The 13,655-nt window shown below is 30.4% G+C and overlaps 3 protein-coding genes across 4 annotated transcripts; 2 read left to right on the forward strand and 1 right to left on the reverse strand.

Moving 5' to 3' along the window:
- The first annotated feature begins 16 nt into the window (after window positions 1-16).
- Window positions 17-1,016, forward strand: LOC117209189 (dual specificity protein phosphatase 19). Its single transcript, XM_033450889.1, has one exon. The coding sequence runs from the start codon at window positions 55-57 to the stop codon at window positions 634-636; it is 582 nt and encodes a 193-aa protein (XP_033306780.1). The 5' UTR covers window positions 17-54; the 3' UTR covers window positions 637-1,016.
- A 286-nt stretch (window positions 1,017-1,302) lies between these two features.
- On the reverse strand, window positions 1,303-9,955 carry LOC117209180 (vigilin). 2 transcript variants are annotated; one of them, XM_033450877.1, is made up of 23 exons: window positions 9,855-9,955; window positions 9,682-9,750; window positions 8,479-8,681; window positions 8,186-8,401; window positions 7,898-8,104; window positions 7,588-7,803; window positions 7,321-7,504; window positions 6,937-7,251; window positions 6,741-6,850; window positions 6,504-6,660; window positions 5,611-5,786; window positions 5,383-5,514; window positions 5,158-5,304; window positions 4,940-5,098; window positions 4,725-4,859; window positions 4,404-4,622; window positions 4,196-4,331; window positions 3,956-4,107; window positions 3,744-3,872; window positions 3,552-3,662; window positions 3,294-3,491; window positions 2,957-3,175; window positions 1,303-2,566 (listed from the first exon to the last, which is right to left on the reverse strand). In XM_033450877.1, exons 3-23 carry the CDS (start codon window positions 8,638-8,640, stop codon window positions 2,345-2,347), a joined length of 3,702 nt encoding a protein of 1,233 aa, XP_033306768.1. In that variant the 5' UTR covers window positions 8,641-8,681; window positions 9,682-9,750; window positions 9,855-9,955; the 3' UTR covers window positions 1,303-2,344. The 2 variants fall into 2 exon arrangements, with proteins under 2 accessions (XP_033306768.1, XP_033306769.1); XM_033450878.1 differs by having other exon boundaries at window positions 9,867-9,885.
- Window positions 9,956-10,514: 559 nt separating this feature from the next.
- On the forward strand, window positions 10,515-13,618 carry LOC117209184 (glycerol kinase). Its single transcript, XM_033450881.1, has 9 exons — window positions 10,515-10,873; window positions 11,264-11,522; window positions 11,635-11,858; window positions 11,967-12,173; window positions 12,260-12,370; window positions 12,448-12,701; window positions 12,788-12,993; window positions 13,088-13,219; window positions 13,297-13,618. The coding sequence occupies exons 1-9, from the start codon at window positions 10,799-10,801 to the stop codon at window positions 13,380-13,382; spliced, it is 1,554 nt and encodes a 517-aa protein (XP_033306772.1). The 5' UTR covers window positions 10,515-10,798; the 3' UTR covers window positions 13,383-13,618.
- Window positions 13,619-13,655: the final 37 nt, after the last annotated feature.

Genomic DNA, 13,655 nt, shown 5'->3' on the forward strand with positions numbered 1-13,655 from the left:
TTTTTTAATTAATTCAATTATTTTTTTTTAAAGTACTAGTAAAGTACATTGACAATGGACTTAAATAGTCTAATAAGAAGTAAAAAATTACAATTAAAAAAATGCAAGACTATTGTAACCAACACGCTTGGTCAAAAATATGTAGAGATTGATGGAATAAACACAGAATTGTCCTCTACTGCTACGCCATTTGTCATAGATGATAGACCAGACTTACAGATTGCACATGTAATACAAGGACTATTCCTAAGTTCCCAAGATCCTGTTGTAAGCAAAGAAATCTTGCAAAAGCGTAAAATTCGTCATGTTTTAAGCATTGGTATTGATGCATCAGTAAAATTTGATGACATCAAATATTATTATTGTGACTTGTTAGATTTACCTGAGTCTGATTTACTCATAGCAATTAAGAAATGCATTAAAATCATACACGAACATCGCGATGAAAATATTCTTGTACATTGTAATGCTGGTGTATCTCGCTCACCAGCAATTGTTATATCTTATATAATGGCTTACGAAAAAATATCTTATGATGATGCATATAATAAAGTAAAAAGTGTAAGGAATTGTATTAAACCTAATGAAGGATTTGTACAGCAATTAAAAAAAGCACAACTCTCAAACATATTATAGTAGGTAATTACAAATGTATTGTATTAAAATTTATAAAATTTAAAGTTATTACTGTAGAGAATAGAAGGAAAAAATAACACTATTTTAACAATAGATTAATTATGTATATATATTGTTACAGTAGAATTCATGTATCATGACATAATGTGTACAGAGAATATTATTTCATAATTACAATTACTTTGTATTTATAATTCATTAGAAAAGGTACATTCATGCACAGCATCTATCAAATTTTTAGCCAAAACTAAGCATATTAAAATTGCTAATTCTGGCATTTTTGTATAAACCATGCATTGGAGATGACATATAAGTCGTCGTACCAAGTAGTTTTATAAAAATTACTGTAAATCTAAAAAATATAGATGAATTTCTGTATACACGATAGTATCTATTATTTTATTTGTGATAGTAGTATATCATTGTACCTGTAGTACAATAGCTATCATATCGATTATATATATATAATAATAATAATAATAATGTAATTATTATCAATATTTATATAGTGTATACATATATATATGTGTGTGTGTATATATATATATATGTATATTTATATATAATTATGTATAATCTAATATTCACATTCCTCCAACAATTGAAATGAGCTGTCTTGAAGAAAATAGACAAGGCACTTGAACCGAATATCTTTTTCTTAGCTAGTTGGCCTCATAAATAGTAGAATGCAAAAATTTGCACATCATACAGCAAACAGTAAAATAGAAAGAATAAATAAAATTAGCTATTCAAAGAATACGACGTATCGCTTGCATTATAAATATTCATGATTCTTTTCTTTTAATGACGCCAATGATCTCGTGTCTCGTCTTTGATGACTGCACAAGAGCAGTACAAAAATAGCAAGGCCTTCTAAAGATTATGTTCCCCAATGCACATTAAATCCAGCATTTAATAATATACATGACCATATTTATCTTTTGTTGGCAGATTCATTCACTTTATAGCGCAGTGAAATTTGACGAGTATAAAGCGATCTTATTAATTATACTAGCTATAAAAAAGCAGGAAATTATATCTAGGAACGTTTTCCTTAGAAAGACCTTAAAGTTTCACATTTAGCAAAAAATTTGTGTAGACTCTAATATCATTATAATGTGGTTCAAAAACAGTTCCACTTAAGTCCAACATAACAAAAAAATGCAATTTATATGTACAAAAAATATAAATAAATTAACAAAACATGCTTGGTTAAACGCAAACGCATTTAACCACGCAATCCATACGGATAGAGACAATCTGAGATATATATAATATACATAAAAAATTAGTTCCTACGAAGCCACAGTCTTAAGTACAACATATCTGTACCTGAAAGGCATATCAGCAGCAATAAAAGTTATTAAGAAATCGGGTATTTCTGTGACAAATGAAATTACGCGCAATTTGCGTCTGACTGTATGTGTGAATATTTCTAACATGGCAATCAACCTAAAATCATGCGTTACAGTTACAGATACATAGGTAATTAGTATATGAACTGTAAATATAAACACCATCGTCAAACGTTATGTAGTAAACCAGTATCAGAGTCCAATAGAGTGGCCAGGTCGTATGCAGCAACATCAGTAATGGAACAGGGAACCACCTAGCACTAATGTATGTACCCTTCTGTATGGTTTGTCAGAGGAAAGTTACCATATAATGTTATCTTATATGTTTCATTGATTTTTACACTATTTAAGTATTAACGTTTCACACCCCAAGGACCATCAGGATTAGTTACAGGTACGTGAGAATATCCGGCAAATTGCGGAAATTCTTCAACGCTAGCGGTGTTCGGAGCACTTTGTTGTTGCTGCTCCCAAGGTCCTCCTTTCACTACAAACCCGGAATTTCCAGAATTCCTTTCGTCGCGTTGAGGTGAACGTAAATTTTCGCGGTACTCATTTTCTATAACGTCTTGAATCTGAAATTTAATAAATATTATATAAAGAGAATCTTTTTTATCATAATTTATAAAAATTTGTATATACAGGATGGTTGGTAACTGGTGGTACAAACGGAAAGGAGGTGATTCTACGCGAAAAAAGAAGTCGAAAATATGGAATAAAAATTTGTCGTTTGAGGCTTTGTTTTCGAGAAAATCGACTTTGAATTTTCGTTCGGTACGCGTGCGATACGTTATAACGGATCTCGCTGTAGACCGTTGTCTCGATGGAAAAATTTAAAAAAAAAAAAAAAAAAATGAAAAAAATTTTTATTCTATATTTTCGACTTCTTTTTCCGCGAAGAATCACCCCCTTTCCGCTTGTACCACCAGTTACCAACCACCCTGTATGTTTCGTAGTGAACTTACATATTCTTCTTCTAAATTCAATAAACGATCTTTTGCATCAGCTACATTTTCTTCCGTACCCACAATTGTTACAATATTGGGATCAGGATCGGTTTTCCTTGGAAATTTAATATCAACTTTAAACTCATCCATTATTTTACGAATATTCCTTCCTTTCGAACCGATTAAACGCGAATGCACAGCAGCATTTATATGCACTTCTTCTTTCGTCAAGTCATTCTAAATTATACGAAAAAAAGTAGTTTTCATTAATAATCATTATATACAAAAAGTGATATTTTAATAAAAAATATTAATTTAAAAAGAAAATGATATTTTAGACAAATAATATACTTACTAATTCGTTAACAATTTTCATGATATCATCTCTTGCGGTGCAAGCATTTTTTTCATAACCAGTGATTGTAATGATATGTTCTTCTGGATCACCTTTACGTGGAAAATTAATTTGAACATCATGATCACTACGTATTTTATTAATCACGGCCCCTTTTCGTCCAATTATCTTTGGATGATATTCTGGATCAACTTCAATCTAAAATAAAATGCGTTGTTTTATTTTAAAATGTTTATTTATAAATATAAGCAAACGTACCTTTAATTCGAACGATTTCAAAGCTCTATCTTGACGTTCAGCTTCCAAAGCTTTACACTTATCGAGTATAGCTTGTTTTGCATTTTCAACACACGGTGGTGTTCCAGAAATCTAAATAGAATATAATATTAGTCTAATATTAAACAGTACATTGATGTTACACTTTGATATTAAACATTATATCGCATATACCTTAATATAATCAAGTTTTTCCTCCGCTGGAGATAACATGATATGAACATCATATGTATTCATTAGTTCCCGCACATCACGACCCTTTTGACCTATTATAGAGCGATGAAGATCAAACGGCACCTCCACCTAAAAATAATATTATAATTTATGCAACTTTTCGTCATTTGTCAAATTATTTGATATGTAAATTAATCGATAAAAGTACTAACTTCTATCGTAATTGGTACTAGATCAAGCAACGCTTGTTTAGCAGCAGCTACATTTTCTGGTTGCCCAGTAATGCGAATAACATCACACGCTGGAACAGTTTCGGGAACTTCACCATTCTCACCGTTCATTTGTTCTGCTACACGCTGTTCATCTAAAATATGAATATTCCAATCAAAAACTTGTAACTCTAAACTGGTAACATTCCTGTAACTCTTTTAAAGGAAATTTTTTATACCAACCATATGTTTCCCGATCAGGGAATTTTATTTGTACATCATACTCAGATGTAATCATCTGCACTTTACGTCCCTTTGCTCCCATAACTGTACGATGATGTTTTTGAGGTATTATACATTCTTCTGTCACCATTGATTCCTAGGAAACAACACACATAATTTATGTATAAAATAATTACGAAATTAGAAGAAACAAGAAGACAAAACTTACCAATTCTTGTACAATTTCACGCATTCGTTGCTTCGCTGCTTCTATACATTCATGTGATCCTTTTAAAATTACTCGATCACTATCGACGCCAGCTCTCGGAAATGAAATTTGTACTCCTCCACATTCATCTGCAATACGATGTAATACACCTCCTCTCCGAGCAACAAAATGTCTATGATGCTTCGGATCAATGCGAATTTCACCTTCAGTAATATTATCCTATAAAACAGATGAAACATAAACAATAATTTGATCCAGATAATGAAGAATAATTTTAAGTTAAAGCGAATTTTAACATAATTAAAGATATTAAAGACTTACGATTTCGCTAATTGTAGCTTCTAGTTCAGCTTTAGCTTTTTCAACAGCCTCTTTCTTTCCCATAATTGTAATTATTTCCTTATCCTGATCTGCTTCCGTTGGAAATATTATACGTGCCCCTGTGGATTCTCTTATCTAGAATAAATAAAGCCTGATAAATTATAATTAATATATAATTATGTAATATAAGATATGCAATAAGTTAGCTCACAAACCTTTTTGATATTGGCACCATTCTTTCCAATAAGGAATTTATGATGTTGTACTTTGGCACGTACTTCAGCCGAATAACTGGACAATTGTTTTTCATTTGTAAGCTCAAGCAACTGTTGTTTTGCCTTCTCAACATCTTCTTTAGGCCCCCTAATAGTTACCTATAAAGAACACAGCTAGATTAATGTTTAGTGTTGATAATTTAAATTAAACTCTTTACCTTATCACTCCGACTCTCTGCTGTAGGAAATTTAATTGCAACACCACCACAATCTTCCATAATAGAGTGAATTAATTTTCCACCAGTACCAATAAGAGAATTGTAAAACTTTGGTGGGATTACTATCTCATCCATAATAATATTGGCCTAATGTAAAACATTTACTCAATGCAATCACACAATTAACAACTTAATATTTTTATAATATAACGATATAAACATTACCAATTCATTTTGTATTTTTTGAATCATTTCTTTAGCTTTTTCTACATTCTCTTTCTTGCCAGTGATGGTTATAACATCGCTTTTCTCACCTTCGGCAGGTAACTCGATTTTAGTTTGTGTTTCTTCTCTGATCTAAATTATAAATACGGACAATTATTTTATTTATAATTTATGTTTTAAGATAATAATTACGCATGCATAATTAAGATAAGATATTTGAATACCAACTTTACGAATGTTGACTCCACCTTTTCCAATGACAAACTTATGGAACTGCTTGAAAATAGGTACCTCTAAGACATAATTATGTTCATTGAGTTCTTTTACTAATTTCATTAAATATTTATGGCACTTATCTACATCCTCTTTAGGCCCTCTAATTTTTACTATATCTCCTTTTTCACCTATAAATAAACAATTTGTTTAATTATTTCTTTTAAGTCTTTCTACATTTGCTTTTTTATAAGTATAATGTAATATCGTGGTCGAGGGGCCTAGGGGGTGTCGTGCAAATTATAAATAAGCGGTTGCTGAGCATGTGCGTGGTGGGGCTAAGACAAAAGACAAGGGGTTGCTAAGGGACGATAAACGAATTAACAGGAGTATGAGTTGAGAAGCCAGAGAGTGTGGGTTGCTTTGTTGAGATAGTGTTGTTAGCGTTGTTGAGAGAGAGTTGAATCTGTGTTGACGAGAGTTGTTAATTAATTATCTAGTTGTCTTAATTATAATACGTTGTTACGATTAGTTCATGTTAAATAACCATTGTTTTCTGTTTAATTAACATCTGTTTAATCCATTTATTATTAATAAACTAATTATAATAGTTTACGATACTACAATAATATTACTACCCCTAAAATTATAACTTTTATATAAAATATACAGAACTTGAAAATAGGATTCCTTTTACTATAACTTTCTAATAACTTTTAAATTAGTGGTCTCATATTTAAAACAACGAAAATATGCTACAATAGAAAATGATAAATATGACCTACACTCTAAATATGCATACTGAGCTCTTATTGGCTAAATGCCAACAAGAGCCGAGGTCTTTCAAATGTTTGTACCTGGCATAAATCCGAGTTCTAGTTATTGCATACATATATCACGCTACATACCTGGACCAGGAATAGTGATCTGTACTTGATTGAACTTATCTCTAATTTCTTTAATATTATCTCCCTTATTTCCAATAATACTAGGATAATAACGATGATCTATTATTACATCTTTCTCTTTTTCATTCTCCAATTTTTTCACCATTTCTACTAACTCCTGTAACAAATCGGAAATATTATAACGCAAAAAATTTAAATTATGTGTTATTCATAGAATATAAAAGAAGTATTACAAACCGTTTGAGCTTTGAGCACACCAGCAAGATTTCCTTCAATACGAATAATGTTACTACCATCATTCTCAGAGATATTAATTACAACACCTGTTCCTTCTTTTACTCGGTTTACTATAAGAAATGTATTTAAAAAATAGAAAGAAATAACTAAAATTTTAATACAAAATATGTCACATAACAAATTTCAAAGAACATACCATTACATCCATTCTTCCCAATAATATGTTTATAAAATCTAGGATCAACATTTAATTCTGTAAAAGTGAGCTTAGATATAAGATCACTAGCCATCACTTGAAGTTCATTTTGTGCTTTTTCTACTTCTTCAGGAGGACCTTCGATTTTGATTTTATCTTCTTTTCCAGTGAACTCTACATTCACTTTTGGCATTTCTTGCGTAATACGTTTAATATTAACTCCTTTCCTTCCTATTATATATTTATGAATCCAAACGGGTGCTTTTACTACAGCTGTACGAACACTATTCGCTTTTTCATATACTTTATTTAGTGCTATAACATTTGGTTAAGAAATGGATTAAAATAAAACAATATTATAATTATTTAAAGGATCATAATTACCTTGACCAAGCTTTTCCTGAGGTCCACGAAGAGTAATAGTTCCTGTAGGAGAATCTGGTGCAGGCATTTCTACACTCACACCAGTTACTTGCAGTATCTCTGCTATTGTACTACCACGTGGACCAATGACATATTTGTGCTGAGATTTTGGAACTTCAACTGATACTATTGCACATCTCTTTTCCTAAATCAGAAATACGGGTTTAATTCTGAAATACATATAGACCAATTTCTGCTTAATAATAATTTTTATCTAATCATTCATACCATATCTCTATAAATGGCTTCAATTTTTTGTTTTGCTGCTAAAACACCTTCTTTTTCACCAGCAATGGTGATTTCATCTTCTTGAACAGAAGCAGGGGGAATATTAATTCGAGCACCAGTGTCTGCCATCATGGCATTGAGATTCTCATTATGTGCACCATGTATAAATGGATGATATATTTTTGGCACAGATATTCTTTCAAATGCTTTTCTTGACTAATGAGAAAACCATTGTTATACAAAATAATATAACTATATTATTTTTTCACTACAATTTAAATATAATGTAATTAAAATATAGTACTCTTACCTGTTCATCTGAAATCACTCTAATTTCATGCTCAGCCTTTTCTATTCCTTCTTTAGTTCCTGTAATAGTTATTGTATCTGACTGGTCTTGCACAGATGGAACATTTATCTTTGTTGCAGTTGTCTTTTCTAGATCTTTTAGACGCTGCCCCTGTTTTCCAAGAATCCAACGATGATGATCCTTAGGAATGCTAATCTGTTTGCTTGCCTGCAGTAATCAAGTAAAAATTTCAAGTTTTTACAAATTGCTATTCTAATTCTAATATTACATTTATTTATAATATGTAACCTGCGTCTGAAATGTTGTTAAAATTCGACGCTTGGCTTCCAATACTTGATTTTGTTTACCAGTTATTAGGAATGTTAGAGACTGATCTTTTGATGTAGCTATTTCAATGATTGTATTTGTCTCTTTCATTATTGTTTTACACGTACGTATGGATTCACGTTCTCCAAATTTGTCACTATGATCAAATTTGCGTTCCTCTCCAGGTACACGAAACATCTAAACAACAAAATAGTAGCAATGAAATATACAACTATAAAGGAAGTATACATGTGTTACAACTAAATAATTTGTACCTGTGTAATAGTTATACGTCCAAGTTGTAAATTATTATTTATAGAGAAAATATTTAATTTTCCTGAACTTGAACTGGCTGACTCAGGAAGAACTGGGAATGTCTCATCATAGGTAGGTGGCTCATAGGCCGTTCCCTCTTCCATTACTGACTGCTGCTGCATGTTGGGGTTGTCCTGTTTCGTGCCAAGTCCTTACAGTAGCACTATAATCAATAATTATTAATATATTTCTTAGATTACACATAAAATAACAAGCAATTTATTGAATAATACTTTAATTTTTAAATCTGAAATACCTAAATTAAATTGCACTCAATTCAAAACAAAAGACAGGAAATCACTTAATCTAATTCATTATCAAATTTATTTACAATATTTGTTAACACTTTACGTTTATATTACATGAAATCACATACAATGGATTGAGAATCATGGTTGTGTAAGTTAAGATTTTGAGAATTTGGATTCAGTAGTATATTTCAATTCTTAGAAATATAATAGTAATATAGCATGATTACTAAATGCAGAATTTTTCATGACTTACACCACTATGATCTTCAGCTCTCCATATATGTATGTATAATTTCATAACTTAAACTGATCATTTGATAACATTAAACAAATATATAAAGTGTAAATATAAATGAAAAAGAAAATGACGGAAGGAGTATGAAAAAAATATAACATATATATTATTACAGGAATTACAGGACGTTGAAAAATTTCTTTGTAAAATTCCCGTTTAATATCGTCTTTTAACATAAATTCTTGCTTAATGATTTCGCGGTTGACAAATGTAGTAAGAATTGACAGACAGCGATAGAAATTCGTGACGACTAATATATTAAACGGAAAATGGGAAAACGGATTTAAGTTAAATGCCAGCATGTCAATGACCACGGAGTAGTTGAGCTAGTGACCACCATATGGAATGAAGTATTCACTTGACACGTCACAAGATCGCTAACCTTTTCGAAATGAATACATGCACGTTGCATAGATCAAAAATAATGTTTGCGTATTTCTACATCGAAATAAGAAATAGGTAATCTAAGGCTGTCGTTATATTCAGATAGAGAAAGACAGGAAGAGGAAAGAGATGAAAATACATAGAGAGAAAATGAGAGAGAGAGAGACAGACAGAGACAGAGACAGAGTTTCGTATGGGCAGTCACGACATATCACGAAATACATAATACTTACTCTACCGTAATAAAGAAATCCGGCCAAGTAATAAACGTGTATTACGAAGCCAGTTTATTAGTGATTTGCCTGAAACATTTGAAAATTCACGGTTATTAGACACTGAGATGACCACTTAATCTAATTTAATTATCATTAGGCAAGTAATTGTCCACTACTCTCACGAAACGTACGTCTTTCCTTACCGGTAACGCAAAGTGAAATGCGATAAATAGGTACTAGCTGGCTTGCAGAAAGTTACTATAATGCAGAGATGTCAAGCAGCATTCTCATTGCAAACCTTAGAATACAAATAACGCTAGTAAAGTTGTATTCCACAAAAAAATGTTTACACTTTTACACCTCTTTTTACGTAAAAACTACGTATCGATACTTAAAATAAATGAAAGAATTTACTTGTTAGGAATTCTGAAGAATAAATACATTCGTGTTTTCATGCACAATGCCAAATGTTTAATTTTTATAATGATGAAGTAAAAACTTTTTGTTGTCTAATTATTGTATATACAGTGAAATTAAAAATAAAAAAAATGAATAAGAATATATTGATAGGAAATATAATCACTAACAATGATTACATTTTAGTACATATATACATATATTTTTTGTACCAGCATTTTATATTTAAATTTTGTGAAAAAGATGTGAATATTCATAATTTTTATATTATTCTATAGCTATTATATTATATGTATATTCCTATACATATTACCTTTACGTAAAAAGGAAAAAAATGACACCATGTGGAGTCAATATTTAAATTTATTTCTCTCATATTTAACAAACTTACAAAATAAGCGATATATTAAAATATTTCATTAATTTTTTTCTGTATCATTCACAGACTATAATGTTGTAAAAAATTAGTGTACTGTTTGCTATAAAATAGATTCGAAATGCGATCAATGAAGAAATATACGGTAAAGAAAATGAATAAGTAATTCGTTTAATTTTACTAGCAATGAACATTGTTATCGTTGATTAACTTTTATATTTCAAGCGTATCATTATGTAACATGATAGAATAAAGGTTGAACATAGGTCATTCTGCGAATATTATATATGCTTAAATATTTTTCCTAATAACGAACTTCAAGTGAGAAAAAGAAGGAAAAATATGCCTGAAAACATCAATCGCACGGGTCCATTCATAGGAGCAATTGACGAAGGGACGAGTAGCGCTAGATTCTTAGTAAGTAAACTTCATTTGTGTTTAAATTCAAACAATGAAAACAACTGACAGCCAACTGAGATTTCTGAATGGAATTTGAACTCATATAGACTGTGTTCATGCGGTTGTTTCTCCACAATATTTACTTTACGATATGTTATACTATTTTAAACTGAACGATAGTTTCCTATTTAACAATATTCCACATTAAGATTTTTATTTTAATTTTTGTTAGGTCCTTTTATGAATTTGTAAGTTAAAATTTATAAGCTGCTTTGATCGTTGTTTTATTAAATTTTTATTTATAATTATATAAAATTTGTTGTAGCTTTATTTTATGATAAGTAGTAGAGTATATGTAGAAAAATTATGTATAATACAGAAAGCATAGTGCAATGTATTTTTTTCTAGGTGTTTGATGTCTTACGTAGGAAAGTAATAGCATCACACCAAATTGAAATTAAACAAAAATATCCACAAGAAGGATGGGTGGAACAAGATCCAAAAGAGATTTTAAAAGCTGTTATAGAATGTATCAAAAAGACTATAGAAAAATTAAAAGATATCGGCATGAGCGCGTCAGATATTAAAGCAATTGGGATCACCAATCAACGAGAAACTACTTTAATGTGGGATAAAAATACAGGAGAACCATTACACAATGCAATAGGTAAAGTATGTGGTTTATTATTAAGATATTTTTGTATTCATAGCATATATATTTAAACATATATTATACACATGTAAGAGTATTAAAATAAAATTAATATTATTTTTTATAGTATGGCTAGATATTAGAACTACCACAACTTTAGAAGGTATATTAGACAGTGTACCTAATAAAACAAGAAACAAAAATTATTTGAAACCTATTTGTGGCCTTCCAATGTCACCATACTTTAGTGCTCTCAAAATACGTTGGCTTATTGATAATGTACCATCTGTTAAACATGCAGTTGATGAAGAAAGATGTGCTTTTGGAACAATTGATACATGGCTTATGTGGGTATGTCCATTTATTTATTTTTATTCATATATTATTACATAATATCACAATAATTGATTCACTCATAATTTATTTCTCGATGAAGTAAATCGTATTTGTATCATATAGAATCTCACCAAAGGTCAGTTACATATAACTGATGTTTCAAATGCATCTCGCACAATGTTAATGAATATTGAATCATTAAAATGGGATCCTCTGTTATGTCAATTTTTTGGAATTCCACAACATATTCTGCCTGAAATACGATCTAGTGCTGAAGTATATGGAATAGTTTCTAATCCAGAAGTTCTTGCTGGTGTACCTATAGCAGGGGTAAATATTTAAAATAATATATCCAGCTATTAATTTTGTTTCAAATTTGATTGATTAAATTAACATACTTTACCTTTAAATGTAAGTGTGTAGGTGATCAACAAGGAGCACTTCTTGGTCAATTATGCTTAAGGCCTGGGCAAGCAAAGGCTACTTATGGAACTGGTTGTTTCTTACTTTACAATACTGGAAATGTTGTATGTATTTATTTCTGTCAATCAATATATTGTGTAGTATACGTTTTACTGAAAACTAATTCATTTTATCATTTTAGAAAGTAGATTCGACTCAGGGTCTCATAACAACTATTGCATATAAGATGGGTAAAGAACCAGCAATTTATGCATTGGAAGGCTCAGTAGCTATAGGTGGGGCAGCTTTAACATGGTTACGTGATAATATACAACTATTCGCTAATATTACACAGTCTCAAGACATGGCAGAAAGTGTGAGAAATTCTGGAGACGTATATTTTGTACCTGCATTTTCTGGTTTATACGCACCATATTGGCAACAAGATGCACGAGGGTAAGTAAACCGTAATAATAATATTTCAGAAGATCGCTACTCCTATTTTTTGATATTGCAAATTACAAGATGCGTACATTTTCTAGAGTGATTTGCGGTATCACTGAAGATACGCAGCAATATCATATCGTCCGGGCAGCATTAGAAGCTGTCTGTTTTCAGACGAGAGATATTTTAGAAGCGATGATTAAAGATTCCGGAACGAAACTAACAACTTTACAAGTTGATGGTGGAATGACAGTAAATAATTTGCTTATGCAACTACAAGCTGATCTAACAGGAATAAAAGTTGGTATGTAACATTTTTCATTGATATCACCTTTACCTGCAATGAACATATATATTTCACTTATATTTTAATAATAACATTTTAATAATGTATATAGTGAGACCCAATATGGTAGAAACAACAGCATTAGGAGCAGCTATATTAGCTGGTATTGGAGTAGGTATTGTTGATATCAGCGATGTAGACGCGTCGCAAGTTACAACATTTTCACCAGAAATTGGAGATGATGGTAATAACTCTTTTGAATAAAAGAATAGAATGCAAAAGAGAATAAGTTAATAATAATTTCATATATTTATATTTCAGAAAGAGATTTAAGGTATTCTAAGTGGAAAATGGCTGTCGAAAGATCTATGAAATGGGATTGTTCTACCACTTTAATAAACAATTAAAATAAGATAGTATTACTGTAAATAATAAAAAGGATAATATAAAATTTAATGATATTTAAATCAAGGAGTACATAAAAAGTAAATACTATCTTGTTCGAATCAGGATACATGTATATAGATTTGATTAAATATTGCGGAATGTTTAAATCTAATATGCTACATCATTTAAATATAGACACAACAATCTGGAAGATAATAGAAATGGAGGGTCCAATATTAAAGTTATATATATCTTGTTCCAGATTCGAAATATATATATATATATTACGTACG

This window comes from Bombus bifarius, unplaced genomic scaffold, assembly GCF_011952205.1.
Source record: "Bombus bifarius isolate JDL3187 unplaced genomic scaffold, Bbif_JDL3187 scf7180000008166, whole genome shotgun sequence".
NCBI lineage: Eukaryota > Metazoa > Arthropoda > Insecta > Hymenoptera > Apidae > Bombus > Bombus bifarius.

Excerpts from the sequence above, each read along its gene's own strand:
- LOC117209189 (XM_033450889.1), top strand. The coding sequence starts at position 55 with ATGGACTTAAATAGTCTAATAAGAAGTAAAAAATTACAATTAAAAAAA.
- LOC117209180 (XM_033450877.1), bottom strand. The coding sequence starts at position 8,640 with ATGCAGCAGCAGTCAGTAATGGAAGAGGGAACGGCCTATGAGCCACCT. Across the intron at positions 5,099-5,157 it reads CAGAGAGTCGGAGTGATAAG|GTAACTATTAGGGGGCCTAA; the intron begins GTAAAGAGTTTA and ends TGTTCTTTATAG. Across the intron at positions 2,567-2,956 it reads TGAATTTAGAAGAAGAATAT|ATTCAAGACGTTATAGAAAA; the intron begins GTAAGTTCACTA and ends ATTAAATTTCAG.
- LOC117209184 (XM_033450881.1), top strand. The coding sequence starts at position 10,799 with ATGCCTGAAAACATCAATCGCACGGGTCCATTCATAGGAGCAATTGAC. Across the intron at positions 11,523-11,634 it reads ACCATTACACAATGCAATAG|TATGGCTAGATATTAGAACT; the intron begins GTAAAGTATGTG and ends TATTTTTTATAG. Across the intron at positions 13,220-13,296 it reads ACCAGAAATTGGAGATGATG|AAAGAGATTTAAGGTATTCT; the intron begins GTAATAACTCTT and ends TTTATATTTCAG.